The 18,773-nt window shown below is 42.7% G+C and overlaps 2 protein-coding genes and 1 long non-coding RNA gene across 3 annotated transcripts; 1 reads left to right on the top strand and 2 right to left on the bottom strand.

Annotated features, from left to right (window-relative positions):
• Positions 1-2,315: 2,315 nt before the first annotated feature.
• LOC119765229 lies at positions 2,316-6,076 on the bottom strand. The gene is made up of 2 exons (XM_038248702.1): positions 5,793-6,076; positions 2,316-2,858 (listed from the first exon to the last, which is right to left on the bottom strand). The coding sequence occupies exons 1-2, from the start codon at positions 5,817-5,819 to the stop codon at positions 2,553-2,555; spliced, it is 333 nt and encodes a 110-aa protein (XP_038104630.1). The 5' UTR covers positions 5,820-6,076; the 3' UTR covers positions 2,316-2,552.
• On the top strand, positions 5,915-6,976 carry LOC119765230. The gene is made up of 2 exons (XR_005276583.1): positions 5,915-6,051; positions 6,533-6,976. It is a non-coding gene; the product is annotated as an uncharacterized LOC119765230 (long non-coding RNA).
• Positions 6,977-11,324: 4,348 nt separating this feature from the next.
• Positions 11,325-18,565, bottom strand: LOC6034923 (V-type proton ATPase subunit B). Its single transcript, XM_001845136.2, has 3 exons — positions 18,197-18,565; positions 14,589-14,914; positions 11,325-14,523 (listed from the first exon to the last, which is right to left on the bottom strand). The coding sequence occupies exons 1-3, from the start codon at positions 18,273-18,275 to the stop codon at positions 13,450-13,452; spliced, it is 1,479 nt and encodes a 492-aa protein (XP_001845188.1). The 5' UTR covers positions 18,276-18,565; the 3' UTR covers positions 11,325-13,449.
• Between the last annotated feature and the right edge of the window lie 208 nt (positions 18,566-18,773).

Raw genomic sequence — 18,773 nt, 5'->3', positions numbered from 1 at the left:
AACATAACTGTTATAATGATTACAGGTTCGTTCAGAAAGCCTTCAATCTATTTTAATATATACACTCAAACCCCGATGGTTTGACACCAACTGTTGTCAAACGAACGGGGTCACGTTTTAGTTTGACACCCCTTTTACACGGAGTTCACACACACTACCAAACGATTGTTTTGATAGTGTGCATGAGCGCCGTGTAAAAAGTAACAGTTCGTTTCTTTTCAGTTTGACTTTGACCAACCAACGGGGTACAAACTAAAAAAATGTCAAACGAAAATGTGACCAACCACCGGGGGTTGAGTGTATGTTAACAATGTTCGTGTGCGTCAACATTTTGGTCCGATCGAACCGGATAGTGTGTCGGGACCCGCGAAGAAAGGACAAAATCCGCCGGTAAAGAAGTCCGCGATGGCGCCGCGTATCAAGTTATGTTCAAGTGAAAATGGCCCAAGCGCCATTCCGTCGCTGTCCATCAGTGCTCGTTCAATCGCAGAAGTTCCGTCCACTTCTCACCTGCAATCATGAAAAATCGGTGAAGCATAAACTGCAGTGCATTTTCATGAAAACGTTCCATGCAAAATCGCGGCGCCGATCCAAAAATGCCTCTCGCTAAGTCCGTCGGAAGGATTCGCCATCCTGTCCTGACGACCACGTAGCACGATTCTGCCATCGTGATACGACCACTAGAAGAATCACTCTGCCGTGAACTTGACCGCGAAACCGTCCAAACCGTTGGAAAAAACTCCGAACAAAACCGTGATGAAAAGTCTAAAACGAACCGTTGCGGAGTTCAGTTCGCGTCACAGTAAAAGCGGCAATTTTACTTGAACCAAGTCCGAAATACTAAGTCGCGGGTGTGATTAGTGGGAGAGAACATGCAGCAGGATTGAAGGAAGGAGGCATGCAAGGAGCGGAATAAAGGAAAAGGAGGTAGGAAGTTCATGCAGGAAAAGGAAGGTTCTGGGGAAAGTGAAGTTTGGGGAAACAGGCCGTCGGTGATCCGGGACGGCCGAAACTTGTGTCCAGTGCGTGGACATAATTTGGTTCCTTCCCAAGGGACGGACTCGGTAAGTCAATCCAGTTCAAACCCAAGCTACTTGCGATCGCCCAACCAATCCTCCTACGAATGTTCCGGCACGCACTGCCGATCGTGCAGCGAGAAGCACGACTCTCTGTCCCACGCGAACCAATCGCAAGCCATTCCCACTATGTCCGGCCAGAAACAGTGCCAAGTTTCTCGGCATTCTCGGTCCGCTTCGTGTCCTCACGTCCATCAAGAGCGTTACGCTCGCTGCTTGTTGGACAATGCGCCTCGAGTCCTGCCTCGAGCTTTCCCCAAACGCGAAGAGCTGCTCTTGCAGCTGACGGACAACCGTCACTCCGCTACGCACTCCTACACCAACAAGCTTCCCCACAAGCACATCGCCGAGCGCGCACAGCTCGGGCACGTACGAGAGGTCGTCCGCGCCAAGGTCGATACTCTCCCACACTGTGTTTTAACGTGTCTACCAAAGACCAACTCCGTTCCTACGCTCAGTGCCGGCTTCGAGGATTCTTGTCGCTCGGAATCGGACTTTCTTGAAGAAACCCCTGGTCACAGCATCCAGATCAACCCCACCGCCATCTCGTGCACCAGTTTCCAACCGCTTCCGGTCTGTGCGGACATGTTCCGGCAGATTCTGGTCCGACCGTCGGGCCAGTTGTTCCCGCGAATCTGGTGGCGTCCAAGCCCCACAAAAGAATCGTACCACACCCAACTGGCCGTGCCAGTTCCACGACGTGAGTCCGCCGAGGATCGTCGCATCGTGGCAGATAAGGATAGCCCTCTCAATGTGCCCTGCGAACCCGCTTCAGCAGGATTTCAAGTCCGTCGGCGCACGATGGAGCTACGAGAGACCAGCCTACTCCGAGATCTGACCCCAAACCCAACCGTCGCAGCGGTCGGTCTGCACATGGCCGGCTACGAGCTGCTCAAGCCGTCGATTTGGACGATTCAGATCGACAAAGCACAACCCGTGCCAAACGGGACAACACGCGACTGCCAGAAACTCACGCGCGATTTCTGCAGTGCCCACCAGTTCCGGAATCTCACCAGGCAGATCATCCGGAATTGTCGTTTCCGCCACCTGGGCGGGATCGGACCACCTCGGCTCAGCGAGAGCCATCTACGCCAAGCGTACCGGCGCCGCAAGCATGGTTCTTCCATGGCGGCCGGCCAACACACCCAACAAACCAAGTAATACGAAGAAGTCCGGATTTTTTAGAAAAGATGTGCTCGGTTTGAGTTCTAGATGATAAAAAGGAAAGATTTATTCAACCTCACAGCGAAGTCGTTTCAGAACGTTACGCTCTACGTTTGACATTTGCGTTCTAATTTAGTACAACGAACGAGGGGTGTACATAACAACTCCTCCCTCTTTTAGCAAGAAAGATTTCTAATGAATACAATTCAATTTAGTTAATTTATCTGAACGAATTTGTTTTTTTCTCCTAATTCTCTGATATCACTTTTAATGATTATTTAATTTAAAAAAAATCCTAGTCTTCTGAATTCACTAATTATATTGATAATTCAAATCATGAATCGGCTTTCTGAGCCTTTTTGATCTACGTGGATACTCTTCAGGCAATTCTGCCGTAAGCGCACTTCTTTTTCTTCTTTTTCCTCCAGCCATCACCGGAAATCCTCGAAATTCTTCTTCCGAACTAATATCTGCTGCAGCCGTACAAACTGCTTCCTCCTCGCCCTCGTATTCGCCGTGCACCACCGGAAACAGGTGCACATTCGGGCGCTCCTTACGCTCGTGATGGGGTTTAAGCTGCATCTTGTGGGCCATCACCCGAGCGCTTCCAACCGACACCTGGAATAAGTTTTGGAAAATTGTTTTAGAAAATGTGCTCTAATCCATTTGTTTGGGATATGCGCATTATGGTTTTTGTACCATACAACATCCCCTGGAATCAGATCTTTTAAAAAGTCATTAGAAACTTCCACATCCCTAAGACAATCATCTAGGTTTTCATCAGGCGAGGATTGTTGCTTGAGAAGATGCTGCTTATAATTGTTTTTGGGATTAAGTAAATCAAGCAAAGTTTTAGGTTTATAATTGAACACCTTTTCCGCAGGAAGTTGCCCGGTACTAGAAACTACATTGTTCCTATAATTCATCAAAAACAAACTAATCTGGTTCTCCAAATCAATCTCAGCCATTGCAGGTTCTAGTAAAAACTTCTTTAAAACATCCTTCGCAGTTCTCACCAGCCTTTCAGCTTGGCCATTACTAGATGGATTATATGGTGGACTTTTCAACACCTTAATGCCCTGTTTTTCAAGAAATGAAACAAATGCATGAGAATTAAATGGAGGACCGCCGTCCGATACCAAAACATCTGGTAACCCAAATCTTGCAAAATATGCAACCAATTTCTGCAATACTTTGGCACAATCCGTACCTTTCTTCATCCACTCAATCTCTAACCACTTTGTGTTTGAATCCACAATTAAAAGAAAATTGCTATGAGAAAAATGGAAAAAATCAATATGTATCCTACTAAATGGTCTTGTTGTTGGAGTCCACTGAGACAAAATTTTTGGTTTTGGCACCACTGCCATGCTAGCGCATACATCACAAGTTGAGACAAAGCTTTCAATATCTTTGTTTATACCAAACCAATAGACATGTTTTCGTGCTAACTGTTTCATTTTCACTATCCCTGCGTGATTGGCATGCAAAAGTGTCAAAATTCCGCTTTGCATTAAACGTGGTATAACCACCCTGTCCTGGTACAAAACGCACCCTTCAACTACTTCCAAATCTTTCTGATTTGCAAAAACGTCCATTAAGCGTTTGTCAAACTTAAGCGGCCAACCATCACGCAGATAGTTAATAATTTGTTGTAAATAAACGTCGTCCTTTGTCACCTTCGCAACCATAACATAATCTATTGGCAATGTGTTACTGAAATTTATGCTCCGAACAAAATCTTGATCTAACTCAGCAGGCACCGCCTGCTCCAATGGAAATCGCGAACAAAAATCCGCATTTCCCATTTTCGCAGAAGGCCTGTATCTGAGCTCAAACTTGTAAATGGACAGCTCCAAAATATAGCGTTGAAGTCTCGTTACAAATATTGAGTTTTGCCCTCCTTGCCGAAAATCCCCAGCAAGGGTTTGTGATCAGTGTAAGCAATAAACTCTTGTCCAAATAAATATTTATGAAATTTCTTAATAGTACAAACTAATGCCAAAGCTTCCAAATGCAGAATTGGATACTTTTTTTGTGCGTCATCTAAACTAAAAGAAGTAAAACTAATTGGTTTTTCAACCTTGTCAATTACATGAGCAATTACTCCTCCCAGACCATAGCCCGAGGCGTCAGACACCACAACAATTTCTTTATGGGGATCATAAAACTCCAAAATATTGGCTTTAATCAAAGATTGTTTACTTTCTTGAAATGCCGTGTCACAATCATGACTCCAGACAAATTTAACATTTTTCCTCAACAAATTGTAGAGATGATATAACTTGGAAGATAAATTAGGCACAAATCTGTTATAATAATTAATCAATCCCAAATAAGACTTTAGTTCATGTACATTTGTAGGCACTTTAGCTTTTTGTATAGTTGAAATTTTGTCAGGGCTGGTCATTAAACCTTTCTCCCCAATAATATGTCCCAAATAATTTAATTCAGGCACAAAAATTTGCACTTTTCCCAATTTACTTTAATGTTTGCCTTCGCAAGTCTGTCCAAAACAATTAACAGCTTCTGACGACAATCATCAACATTCTCTCCTGCTATTAACACATCATCCAAGTAACAGAAAACATTTTCAATGCCACCCAATATTTGGTCCATGACAAATTGAAAAATTGACGCACTAGGAGAAGCCCCCTGTGGTAAACGGTTATATGTAAACAAACCTTTAATAGTATTAATAACCATAAATTTTCTGGACCTCTCCGATAAAGCAAGTTGAGTATAAGCTCCCTCCAAATCCAAACAACAAAAACCTTGCAATTTGCCAATTTAGCAAATAAATCACATGCAACCGGCAAAGGATAGGAATTTGGAACCAACACCTTGTTGATTGAGACCCTGCAGTCAATCACCAATCTAATCTGATTATCTTTTTTCATTACAACAATAACAGGAGACGCCCAGTCACTCGACTTTACCGGAGTTATCACATTTTGTTTCTCCAATCGATCTAAATAAATTAAAACTTTCTCCCTTAACCTGTAAGGTACGTCATAAGCCTTTTTAAAAATGGGCACATCACTCCTCAAAACCAATTCAGCTTCAAAACCTTTAATAGGAGTAAAAAATCCTTAATGAAAACCTCACCATAATCATTTTTAATTTCCTCAATCAATTCTTCACGTTTTGGTGTAGTTAAACTATTGACTTGTTCATCAACAATCAAATTGCTAGAAAAAATTGCCTCCATTGAGAGAAGAAAATATCCATCCAGTTCCTGCCAAAAGTGGAATAAATTTAAAGTTTGAATTCAAAATAAGAAGCTTCAAAACATGTCTAGAACCATTGAGCTCAACTAACACATCTGTTTCTCCCTCAATTTCCAGCTTGTTTCCGTTCACCACCAAAAGTTGCTTATCACATTGTTTCAAAGGTTTGTCAAAAGAGTAAAATATTGGCTCTTGCCCATCACAGTAACCGTAGAACCACAATCTACTTCCATCGACACCAAAATATCATCAAGTTTGACATTCATCAAACATGGCTCACTAATCTTATTAATGGACTCCACACACATACACTGCAATTCACCTGAGTTCCATTCGGAGTAACTATCATCGCTGTCACTTCCAGCCATGTCGCCAGCTGTTGTCAATCGACCCATCATGTCCGTGAGCTGCTTCTCTGAACTGGTTCCAGGTTTCGCTAGATCTACAAATTTGACCACATCACGCTTCAAATTCTTGAGAGTAAAACACTTGCGTTTCACATGGCCAGGAACCCCGCAATATTCACAGACTACCACAGATTCCTCTTCTAACTCTGGCTGAGAACCTTGCCCATATCTACTGTTTGATTCATTATTTCTAAAATTTTTGTTATTGTAACGGTTCGGTTGTTGATTGTTTCTGTTGTTGTTGTTGTTTGTGTGATTGTCATTGCGATTATTGTATTGTGTGTTGTATCTGCCAGAATAGCGATGATTTTGATTACGATGATAAAAATTGTTCGCATCACGTCTGTAGTTATTATTATTGTTGTTATTTTGTGACTGTGAGTTTTGCCTAATGTACGGACGAAAACCTAATCTCTCATGCACCGATCTACGAAAGTTGTTCACTTGCCCAGAAGAACGAAAATTATGTTGTTGTGGAGAATATTGATCGATAAACCCGACAGGAAGATTATAATAATTGAAGTTGTTGTTGTTATTGTTCAATGCATGCGCGTTATCCCTGGCTATATTCCACGTCGTAATTAGTTTATCCATTTTATCTAACGTTAAACCTTCCTCCTTCAACAACATTTCCTTCAACCGATCATCCCTTAAGCCCGCCAAAATGCGGTCTTGGATGGCCACATCACGAAAGGCACCGAAACCACAAAAATCCGCCTGCAGCTTGACGGCCTGTACAAATTCTTCTGCCGTTTCGTCAGGCTGCTGATTACGCAGACTCAACCGGAATCTTTGAACAAGGTCAGGTTCTACCCTATCTAGCTTCAATTTAAGTTTGGCTTCAATATCGTTGAAGGTTGCATTGGCCAAATCCTTCTCATTATAAATCGTTTTAAGTTGAGTAAATAGATAAGGACCGCATAAATTCATAAAGTGAGCTTTTTGTTTTTTAGAATCTGTCACGTCATTACCGTCGAATGTATATTTCAGACGGCAAATCCAGTCCGAAAACGAAGAACCCTTGCGGAACGGCTCGATGGATGAAACCATGCCTCCTTGGCTCATTTCAACAAACTTCAATCAATAGTTTTTAAAAAAAAAAAAAAGCACAAGGAGACCTATTAGTCTGGCTCAAAATCAATATATATAAAGGTTTGAAGTGACTCACCCACACAGCGGCAACTTAACCTCAAAAATCAGCGCTTCCAGGTACTGCAACACGTGGCTCGTTCCCCGCTCACCCGTAGCGACAGAAATTACCAGCCGGTCACCTATCAGCTTCCGACAACGTCGAAATCACTTGGTTCTGTTCCGAAATCACCGGAAGGACAATCCACCGCCTCGTTGATGATTCCCGACACGTCACAAAGGCAGAACACACCGCCCCGGCCAGAAAACACCAAAATGTCCGGCTCCTCGGATCGACCCTGTTAAAACAAAAGATTACACTCTTATTACTCTTCAAACAAAGATATTAGACCTGCCGTAAACAGGCAGTCGTTAAAAATTAATTATTGTTATAGTTTCAATAATAAAAAAGAGGTTCTACACCACGAACACTGCACTTTTTTTTTGCTTAACCGTCTACAGAAAACTCCAAAAAAAACCACTTTTTCCACGCTCCGCGTCAGGGAAAGAAAACAAAATGGCTTCTCTTTTGTCTGCCCCTCGTGCGATTCCTTTTGTTCTTTCCTTCGTCAACTTGCTGCTTACCGACGTGTTCACACGGACAATTCTGTATTTTCTGGACAAATCGATTATCACCGACTGTCTTTTCACACGGACCAAATCCGTAGTCTTCCGGGACAATCGATTACACAGTCCAACAAGATTTTGTCTCTGAGACGAGTATATGTGTTCCTAGTAGAATTTTGCCTGCTGAATCCGAATCCGGGTCCAGAATTGCTCCAAATGGTCCCAATTTTGAGATACACCCGTTTAAAATGTTAGTTTAGGCCAAAATTAGCTACTTTGTTGACTATTTTACAAAAGAACTATTGAATAAACAACTAAACCAATACATGTATCTTAAAGTTCACGTTTTCCCCTTTCTGAAACACCCCTGGTTTTTAAAATTTGATTGTTTCTACGCATATTTATAGCCATTTTATAATTTTATTTTCAGTTGGTTCTCATTCAAGTTTTTCCAACTTGCATGCAAGTCAAATTCTAATTTTAAAATGGCTATAAATATGCGTAGAAACAATCGAATTTTAAAACCAGGGTGTTTCAGAAAGGGAAAACGTGAACTTTAAGATACATGTATTGGTTTAGTTGTTTATTCAATAGTTCTTTGTAAAATAGTCGACAATGTAGCTAATTTTGGCCTAAACTAACATTTCAAACGAGTGTATCTCAAAATTGGGACCACTTGGAGCAATTCTGGACCCGGATTCGGATTCAGCATGCAAAAATCTACTAGGAACACTTATTCTCGTCTCAGAGACAAGAAACATTTGATTTTTTGTTGAACTGTGTTATCACCGACTGCCTTTTTCACACGAAACAAAAATTCCGCTGCTTCACGGGCCAATCAGTTATCACCGATTTCCCCGGTAACCAAAGAAAAACTTCTCCCAAATTTTCCTCCAACCGATGCGCTTGCCTACACCGATTTCTACCGAGGAAAACTGAGAAAACTCTTTTTTCCTCGTCGCCAATTAATACGAAGAAGTCCGGATTTTTTAGAAAAGATGTGCTCGGTTTGAGTTCTAGATGATAAAAAGGAAAGATTTATTCAACCTCACAGCGAAGTCGTTTCAGAACGTTACGCTCTACGTTTGACATTTGCGTTCTAATTTAGTACAACGAACGAGGGGTGTACATAACACCAAGAAGCAGCGCGCCGAGCTGCAAGGTAGCCAGCACATCGCACGACGCTTTCGCCACCGGACGAAGCGACATTATCACCAACCGCCGTTGCTGTACGGCACGAGTTGCGATGACGGCCGGCTACACTCACCACGAACACCAACCCGCTGGAGCGGATTCCAGCAACTCTCGCCACGCGGTCATCACGAGAACCGAAACGACCCAGCGAGCTGTCCTCGCACTCTACCGGTCACGGTGGAGTCTCACGCATCCGCACGTCAGTCGAGTGGACTCCTGGCCTCGCACGGGAAAGGAGCCGCCGGCGCGAGATCCGGTCTTCACTCTTTAGAAGAGTCGCCAGTCGAGTGGACTCCTGGCCCAAGCTCGGGGGAATCGAGCGCGTTCCTGGAGCATCTGTAAAGAGGAACAAGGCCTCGCCGTGTGGGTTCGTGGAACCCCGCGGCTGGGACTTGATTACAGGCAAGTACCCATTGTGTTCCTCTCTTACCAGACCCTCAGTCGCCCATTCTTTCCAGCAACAACCACACCAGCTGAAGAATGCCGTCCGACAATCTACCAGAGCGCCAGAACCGTCGATCCAACCCAGCAGTAGTACGAGGAGCATCTTTAGTGTCGACGAAAAGCCTCGTCACGTGGGTCTGGGAGACAAACTGGACCCCGTGACTGAGACTTAACCCAAGTTAAGTACTCGCTTACCGTACCAGCAGCCCCTGCGCTCACCTCTTCTCGTTACAGCTTGCCACTCGGATTTCTACCGCTGGCTCGACGTCGGCCACTGGAAGCTGTAGCGGGAAAACAACGAAGAAGATGCTTCAACCTGACTACCACAAGTGATCGTCATCTACTTGACCACCACATGTCTCGTTCATATGTGTCCATTCGCGGTTAATAAAAAAAAAAATAAAAAAAATAAAAAAAAAAAAAAACAAAATGTTGACGCACATCGTAGCGGATGTGGTCCTGTGTGTCGGGGGTGAAACTTGTGATCTGGTAAGCAAATGCGATTTACTAAGGGGCGACTTTATTGTGCTAAAGAGTACTTTTTCTACAACTTTTATTTAAGAGTACTTATCTTGCCCCTGAGGAGGGGAGACTGTCCCGGTCGACCATCTGGTCAGAAGTGTTTTGTGGTAAGTGTCTAGTCTATTTCTAAGCTAGTCAAGTTCTTGCGACCGGGAAGTCTACAAAACATTACAAAAGACAAACCACTTCGTGTCCTGAAACGATTACAAACATTGAACATAAAGGTACACGAAGGGCTACTGAGATTGTGTGTGTGGTGTAACATAATCTACAGTGTTGCCTGAAAGTGTTTTCCTACTAGATCGTCAATTTTGGTTAACTGGGCGTTAACAGTTCGAATTAATTTTAAATTATACTTATCCCATTTTTTCTCTTTTTCTCTTTCATGTACTCTGCGAGCATACGATGACCAAAAAAGTAATTGTATCAGCCAACACACGTGTATTTTTCACAGTGAAAAGATAAATAATCTGTCCAAAATTTAAGAAGACAAATCCGCGAAACAGAACAAGTATTTTTATAAGTGCGTGAATAATAATCGGTCGTTGAAGCTAAAAAAAAAATGTTGGAACAACATCGCAACACCGTGATAATCAGATAATACGGTGAAGAAAGTAGACGACGATTCCGCATGAAGAATATAGCGGAAATTATGGTTTGAATGGTAAGATGCAATATATTGCTAGGTTTGATAGTGTCAAAAGGTAAGATCGTGGAATAAGGATTATATGAACCTATACACTCAAACCCCGATGGTTTGACACCACCTGTTGTCAAACGAACGGGTTCACTTTTTAGTTTGACACCCCTTTTACACGGAGTTCACACACACTACCAAATGTTTGTTTTGATAGTGTGCGTGAGCACCGTGTAAAAAGTGACAGTTCGTCACTTTTTAGTTTGACTTTGACCAACCAACGGGGTACAAACTAAAAAAGTGTCAAACGAAAAAGTGACCAACCACCGGGGGTTGAGTGTATTGTCATAATTATTGTATTCACTGAAAATTTAATCCACTTTCTACCCTCAATGTGTCCTGCACTCGGGGTGCCTGGGGTAACTTCGAATTGACCGGGGCCGCCCGAGCAATTATGTCGTAGGGGGTTCGTATACTTCGAGAAAAGCAAAGCATTCTGCACAGATGCTCAGAAAACAACAATACTTTGGAGGTTCACATTGTTCTGAATTCGGTTTGGTTTTCTCTACAAACAATTTCCCATTCTGGGCAGCTACTGTAAATTTGAAAATTGAATTCCAAATAACCTTCAGTAAGTACCACTCACACCGACCTGAAAAATGCTCCAACTTACCATTCAGAGTGGAATTTTTTGCATAACCAAGATTTACCTGCGAGCGAAAAGCGACCATCAATTTTCGAGAGAGTGAAATGAAGATTGAACCATGCAACAAACGTGCGTCGTTCCACACACAGTCCCACTGCCTCGAGAAATGGATGCCAACTGATTAGATATCATTTCTCTTGCCAACCCGGTGCGAGATTAGGAGGGGTGTGGGACTAATGCTTGCCCATTTCGCCCGGGGGATTCATCTCGTATTTCTTCAAATTTTCGGCAATTGAAACATTTGCGAGGTTAAGTTTTTTGTCCGCTTTTTATTGATTTTTTTGTTTGTTTTTCTTTCTCGCCATTTTTAGTGTGTATACAGTGAATAATGTTACTCTTCATCAACAGCTAATAGTATCGTAATATAATCATTTGTTTTTTTTGTCTGCACAGTTACAATAAGATTTCTTCTATTTTTTAAATATCTCTTCAAATCGGTTCTACACTCTCTCTCTCTCTCTCGTGTGTCTTTGTGTTAAGAGTTCTGCTTGAATAATTTTTCTTTTAAGGGGGCTTGAAATTTGTTCTAAGAAGTGCTTACTCAAACTCTCAGCTACAGTAGCGTTTGTGACGTCGCGCGTAACGCTACGGTTATGTGTGATTTACTTCTTTTTTTTCACTAAGATTTAGAGGCCTTACAAACTAATTATTGTTCAGAAAGCCTTCTCTGCCGGAGGTGTGAAAGAATCGCCTTGAAAGTGTCCACAGAACCGCTCGAGTCCAATTTTCAGGGTAGATCTAACTCCTTGCGAGTTGAAAGTTTCGAACCGTCGCTATTGGGTTGAACTCCAGCTCCGGGATGGTAAAACGAGAAGTTCGTCACGTGGGAAAGCAGATGGCGGTTTCTCCCATTCGTCAACGAACCAGCTGAAACAACCTCTTTTTCTCTCGTGGTGATAATCAAAGGGGATTCGCGAGCGGTTAAACGAGACTTGGGTGATGGGGCAACTTTGCAGGAAACAGATGCCCGCTGGACACGGGAGGCTAGTGGCCACTTGCCAAGTGACCAAACTGCCCCCTTTCGAGAGGGCTTTCTCACCATTTAACACGACGACGAATAAGAACATGCAAAAAAGGAAACGCTTGGGGTCTTACGTACTAGCGATTAAAAATATATTAACAATTGTGTTTTCAAAAAAAAGGAAAGAAAAAATTAATAATTTGCAGTAAATGATTGTTTTTTTAGCACGAAAGTAAACAAAGAAACCGAAACTAAGATTTGTTCTTACGCTTAGTTGAATCTTTTTCCTCGCTTATTTCGATACTTCCTTAGCACACAAGAGCACAAAGCATGATTAGAAAATAATTGTTTAACTGTTGATTATTTTAAAGGTCCTTACACAGAAATATCAATAGAGAAGAACCACGCACCGAAAGCGGCTTTCCAAGATCGGACCGCAATCTTGCCCGCCAAAACCCGCCAATGACCTCCACCTTTCCAAAGCCACGCCACACCAACCCCCACCGACTCTTTTGCTTTTGGACTGGGATCTCGTTCCGAGCCGGCGTGCGCCACCGGAAACTGTTGACCGCGGAGAATCCTGATGCTGAAAAGGTTTCCCCGCTGGAATCAATTTCAAACCCTCGCTCGCTCGCTTCTCTTCTTTCGTTCCGGTTGCACTTTCAAGATGACATTTCGTGCTATTATTGGTTGTTCCTTGTTGGTTGATTGCGTTGGTTGCGATTTTTTTGTGTGTTTCGAGTCGGGGATTTGGCAGTCGATTCTTTTTCACACACGCGATCGGTTGGCGCGGGCTTTTAAAAGTGGGAGGGCAGGGCGGGATCTTTGCGCGGGGAAAATTGCCCGAGGGAAAGTCGCGCGCTCGGCGGGTGCACTTTTAATTTTGGGCCGTTTTTTTTTTTTGTTGTTTGTTGCGTCGAGGGTAAACACGTGCTGGGTTCGTAGTTTTTAAAAAGGAATGCTTCATTTTTGCACAGCGTTGAATTGTTCACACACACTTAAAGTGGGAAATTGCGAAATGACATTTTGCTTGATTTGAGACACACACACACGTATAATTTGTTTGTTACTCGATTTAAGTCCGATAAGTTGAATCAAACGCGCTGGCTATTTTTTTTTTTTGATTCGCACTATTTTTGCTTCGATAAGATGTTGACAATATTTTGGATCTTAGGGGAGGGCGGGGCAAAAAGTGGAAAGATGTTTCACCGTCTACATTAAATAACAATACTTTCTCGGCTCATGATCATCGTTCACATGAAATATGGCAAAAAATATAAACTTGAATAACAAAAAACAAAATCGAACAAGGAGAATACAACAATTACTTTGAAAAAGAAAACATAAGGGGAAGGGGTGGGAAGAAGTAGGGTGAAGCAGTACTTGACGTGGGGGAGGGAGGAGAGCGGCAGCTTAATGGCGCGAGTCTCGCGGGTAGAATTCGGCCAGGATCGAGGCCGGGATACGCTTGAGCATTTCCTTGGGGAAGATACGCAGCAGCTGCCAGCCAATGTCCAGCGACTCGAACACGGTACGATTCTCGTAGTTACCTTGGGAGATGAAGTTCTTCTCGAACTTGGACAGGAACTCCAGGTACAGCAGATCGTCCGGCGTGAGGGCCTCCTCACCGACGACGGCCTTCATGGCCTGCACGTCCTTACCGATGGCGTAGCAAGCGTACAGCTGGTTGGACACGTCCGAGTGATCCTTGCGCGTCATGCCCTCACCGATGGCGGACTTCATCAGACGGGACAGCGACGGCAGCACGTTGACCGGCGGGTAGATCTGTCTGTTGTGCAGCTGACGGTCAACGTAGATCTGACCCTCCGTAATGTATCCGGTCAAATCGGGAATCGGATGGGTAATATCGTCGTTAGGCATAGTCAAGATCGGAATCTGCGTAATCGATCCGTTACGACCCTCAACACGTCCGGCACGCTCGTAGATAGTGGCCAAATCAGTGTACATGTAACCGGGGAAACCACGACGTCCGGGCACCTCCTCACGGGCAGCAGACACCTCACGCAGGGCCTCAGCGTACGAGGACATGTCGGTCAAGATGACCAGCACGTGCTTCTCGCACTGGTAAGCCAAGAACTCGGCAGCCGTCAACGCCAAACGCGGCGTAATGATACGCTCGATGGTCGGATCGTTGGCCAAGTTCAAGAACAAGCACACGTTCTCCATGGAACCGTTCTCCTCGAAGTCCTGTTTGAAGAAACGAGCCGTCTCCATGTTGACACCCATAGCGGCGAACACGATGGCAAAGTTCTCCTCATGATCGTCCAGCACAGACTTTCCGGTGTGCTTGACCAGACCGGCCTGACGACAAATTTGAGCGGCAATTTCATTGTGCGGCAAACCAGCAGCCGAGAAGATCGGAATCTTCTGTCCACGGGCAATCGAGTTCATCACGTCGATAGCCGAGATACCGGTCTGGATCATTTCCTCCGGGTAGATACGGGACCACGGGTTGATGGGTTGACCCTACCAAAAACAAACAATTCACAATCATCTTCCGCCAAACATGAACCAAGTCAAAATCCCTATACCTGAATATCCAAAAAGTCCTCGGCCAGAATCGGCGGTCCCTTGTCGATGGGCTTACCGGAACCGTTGAACACACGGCCCAGCATGTCCTCGGAGACGGGCGTGCGCAGAATGTCGCCGGTGAACTCGCACACCGTGTTCTTGGCGTCGATACCGGAGGTGCCCTCGAACACCTGGACGACGGCCTTGGAGCCGCTCACCTCGAGCACCTGGCCGGAGCGGATCGTACCGTCGGCCAGCCGCAGCTGCACAATCTCGGCAAACTTGGGGAACTTGACCTCGTCCAGGATGACCAGAGGACCGTTCACACCGGACACGGTCTTGTAGGCTGTGGGATGAGAAGTGGAGAAATAAGGTTTGAGCGCATGTTCCTTACAGTTTCATAGAAACTTTTTGATGATAACAGTAAACCACACACATTTTTAAGGAGATATTAAACTATGACAGACAAACAAACTCGCACTTTTTCGCGTTTGACTGTTTGCCAAAATCGCAGACATCGAGAAGGCACCGCTCTGATCGTGATTTCCGGCGGGGCAACACTTGTGGATTGCTATTGGCTTTGGTATGTCAAAAACTCACGCTTTTGGACACTTTTGTACAGCTGAAATTCAGTGAAGTGAAGCAATTCGCTTCGCAATTTTTCCACAATAATAACCACACACTTGATACAACAGAGCAACTCTCTACGAAATCGGCCCATCTTTATTTTTTATATTTTTTGATTTGACTCAAACCTTGTGGGGGCCTTCCATATGACCAAAGAAGCTATTTTCAGTCATTGGTTCACCCATACAAGTCTCCATGCAATTTTTGCAGCTGTCCATACAAAAATGGTACGTAAATATTTGAATATATGTAACTTTTGAATGAATTTTCAGATCAATTTGGTGCCTTCGGCAAAGTTGTAGATATTGTTGAGGACTTTTGAGAAAAAATAGGTACACGGATTTTTTTTTGCACATTTGTGATTTTTTTATCAACTTTTTTTTCACTAAAACTCAATTTCCCAAAATACGTATTTTTTTTTATTTTCGAGATTTTTTGATATGTTTTAGAGGACAAAAATCCGCAACTTTTGAACCATAGAGAAACATGGTCAAAAAAAATCAGTGATTTTTGGAAAAAATTAAAGTTTCATGCAAAATTGAATTTGCAATCGAAAAGTACTTTACAGATTTTTTGATAAAGGGCTCCGTTTTCAAGATATAGCCACCGAAAGTTTGATTTTAGCGAAATATTTGCAGTTTTTCGATTCTAAAAATAGTGACCATGAGTGACCATTTATAAACATATTTTTTTAAGGTTCAGAAAATTTGCTATAATATTGTCGCTGAAGATTAATATTTTCGTATCTGAGATACTGCCACTCAAATATAAATTAAAGAAAGTGTCACCTAAAAAGCACTTAATTTTCAACAGCCGATAGCTTACTTATGTATATCGATTACAATTCGCAAAGAAAAGGATTTTTTGTAAAAAAAAAAATAACCCTCTATTGCCCTTTTTTGGTGATTTTTTTTATTTTTCTTGTGTTCAGTAGGTCAATTTGAGCAACTTCTACGAAAAACTTGACTTCTCTTGTTTTATGTTTTTCTTGTTTAATTTTTAGTATATTAATTTGCATTTATCTTGTTTAGTTTATGCATATTTTTGGTAGTATTTGGCCTATTCTACCACCTCCTATCATTACATTTTGCCTATCTAATTTTTTCATGTTTTTACAGTCACTTTTTCAATTTTTCGCTTGATTTTCACATTATGTGGCACCATTATCATTTAAATTAAAAAAAAAAATGCGTAAAAATGTCAGTAAAAAACACAGCCAAAGTTGATTCCTTAAAAAGTAAACTTTTTTTAAAACATTGACAAAGTCACATAAAACAAGTAAAACTTCCAACCCATAAATTTTGTGAAATTTTAAGAGTAACTCCAATACTTTTTAGAGATCAAAAATTGGTAGAAAATGGATTTTTGACGTTTTTTTAAAAATCGAAGCCCGTCTAAAGGCGGGGTTGGGTTGTAGAGGGTTAAGGTTATAAAAACGTGAGATTCAGGTTTTTGAAATTTCAATTTTGTAAAGCAATGGCTTGGAAACTGAAGAAACTGCAAAATGCAAATGATCAGCCGGTATCCTGCTAGTTCTCGTTGAATACAGTACACCACCATCACGTGGTGTTAGGTGAGAAATGAACCAGTTTTGAAAAAGGTCATGAGTGCGAAAAAGTTCAACTATTCAATTGGGTAATAGATCATGCTTTGAAAAATTGTGACAAAAATATCTTCAGATATCCGAGTCTTCGGAAATCAAGTATGAACTGCAAAATATTTCAAAATGCTTTAGATTTTCAATCATTTCTAATCTAGAGTTTTTTTTAATGTCCTATGCTATGGAAATTTCCATTTTCAAAGGACCCTTTAGTTGAACTCTGAATGCTTTCAACTCAATGGTAATGGAAACATGGATTATTTTTTGTAATTAGCAATTTAATGCTGAAGTAATGCTTTGTTGACATAAGACAAGCAAGACTCTCGAAATTTTTAGAGCAGAAAACGACCGAGACAAATGTTCGACCGTAAAATAAAGTTTACTTATTTGAGTTATCATCACATTCAAAATGACGTCCCAGCACCACTTGATTGCGACGATTTCTTTATGTAATCGGGTAGAGCATGTGATGTCTTATCGAGTTTCTTCTTCCAGAAACCGGCCAGCACAGAGTTTATCTTATCGTCGTTGCTTCCCACCCCTGCCCTGCCATCATTATTTTTGTGCAATTTATTGATTTAAACTGCACCGCCGTGCAGTCAATTAAACATCCCCGATTAATTAATCATGGTAAAAAAGTGACAACCAACAATCAATGACCATTTTCCAGCCGTTGACAGAGCAGGCGAGGATTATCTCTATTTTTTTTTTCATTGATGCACGAGTGCGTGAGAGCATCATCAATGAGCTGCTTCACACATTCCACTATCAGTCAGTGTGTGATTATGACAACACTCGTGGGCGAGAGCGAGACAACCGGCTGTTTCGTCACACGCACACCAGCAAAGCCTGCTTAAATGTATTGATGTCGTCGGGTACGCGAGAGAGTGAGACGAAGAGAGAGAGCGAAAGAGGGAGAGTCAGGTGTTTTGACAGTGGTGTCATGTGACATCAAAACAGAATTTTCGAATGATTTTTGAGGAAAATTTGATGAAAACGTTAAAAAAATAATGAATTTGATTGCCACTATGTGACTATTAGCTGATTAGGTAATCAAACCATTGTTCTCACAGGGAAGAGCATTGTTTTGAGGTTCCTAGAACCCTACATTTCGGCAAGAGATTTCTCTCATTTCGATGCCAAATTTGCAATCCAATCGATAATTTCGTTTGCACAACTTCTTGCATCTAAAACAATGTTTAATTTTTGTAGAAACTGCTCAAACTACGCACTTTAGGGAATAATCCATTGGGAAAAGTGTTCAAAACCAAAGACCTTTGCAAATAAAGGTTATCACATGACACATCCGAAAAAGTAGGCTTCGACTTTTGCCTCTACCCAAATTGCCCCTTCAAATCAAAGTTGGCCAGTTTTCCTCCCCGCACAAATCCGGATACTTACTCAGTCGCGGCTGGGAGATGAAGTCTCTGGACACGGCCAGGACATGCTCCTTGGTGGCCTGAGCACGGTTAAGGGACATCTTGGCGTCGATTATCGTGTTCCTCCTCCTTCAAACTAGATTCCTCCTGGAATTATTCCGCGCTGGGGGTTGTTCCCTCGGGGAAAAAAAAGAAGTGCTAACTTTTGCGGCCGCGTGACCCGTGAAATCCACCGACGAGATGGTCACACAACTGCTGCTGCTGCTGCTGCTGGCGAGTGGACGGGAACAAACTTGGACACTGTCGTCTTCTCGCGATCGGCGCTGGCTGCCAAATCGAACCGAAGGAGGGTTGTCTGCTGTGTGGGGTGAAAAAATTCCTCTGACCGACGATGACGATTTTAGTTGCGAATTCACCACCCTCTCATGTGACAGCTCGCTAGTGGTGAATAGAGAAAACTCGGGGTGACGTCAGCAATGTTGAGGGAGAGTGAATTGTTTTGACATTTTGAGTCGACTTGTTTACAGGAAAAGATTAATCCTTCGTAGCAAAATGTTAACTAACTACCTGGAAACTGTCAAAATATGAGGTTACAAAAA

Source organism: Culex quinquefasciatus, chromosome 1 (assembly GCF_015732765.1).
Source record: "Culex quinquefasciatus strain JHB chromosome 1, VPISU_Cqui_1.0_pri_paternal, whole genome shotgun sequence".
In the NCBI taxonomy this organism is placed as follows: domain Eukaryota; kingdom Metazoa; phylum Arthropoda; class Insecta; order Diptera; family Culicidae; genus Culex; species Culex quinquefasciatus.
The sequence above is the reverse complement of the archived record's forward strand: the minus strand, read 5'-3'. Positions and strand labels throughout refer to the sequence as shown.

Excerpts from the sequence above, each read along its gene's own strand:
- LOC119765229 (XM_038248702.1), bottom strand. The coding sequence starts at position 5,819 with ATGATAGTTACTCCGAATGGAACTCAG. Across the intron at positions 2,859-5,792 it reads TTACTCCGAATGGAACTCAG|GTGTCGGTTGGAAGCGCTCG; the intron begins GTGAATTGCAGT and ends AACTTATTCCAG.
- LOC6034923 (XM_001845136.2), bottom strand. The coding sequence starts at position 18,275 with ATGTCCCTTAACCGTGCTCAGGCCACCAAGGAGCATGTCCTGGCCGTG. Across the intron at positions 14,915-18,196 it reads CATCTCCCAGCCGCGACTGA|CCTACAAGACCGTGTCCGGT; the intron begins GTAAGTATCCGG and ends CTCATCCCACAG. Across the intron at positions 14,524-14,588 it reads AGGACTTTTTGGATATTCAG|GGTCAACCCATCAACCCGTG; the intron begins GTATAGGGATTT and ends TGTTTTTGGTAG.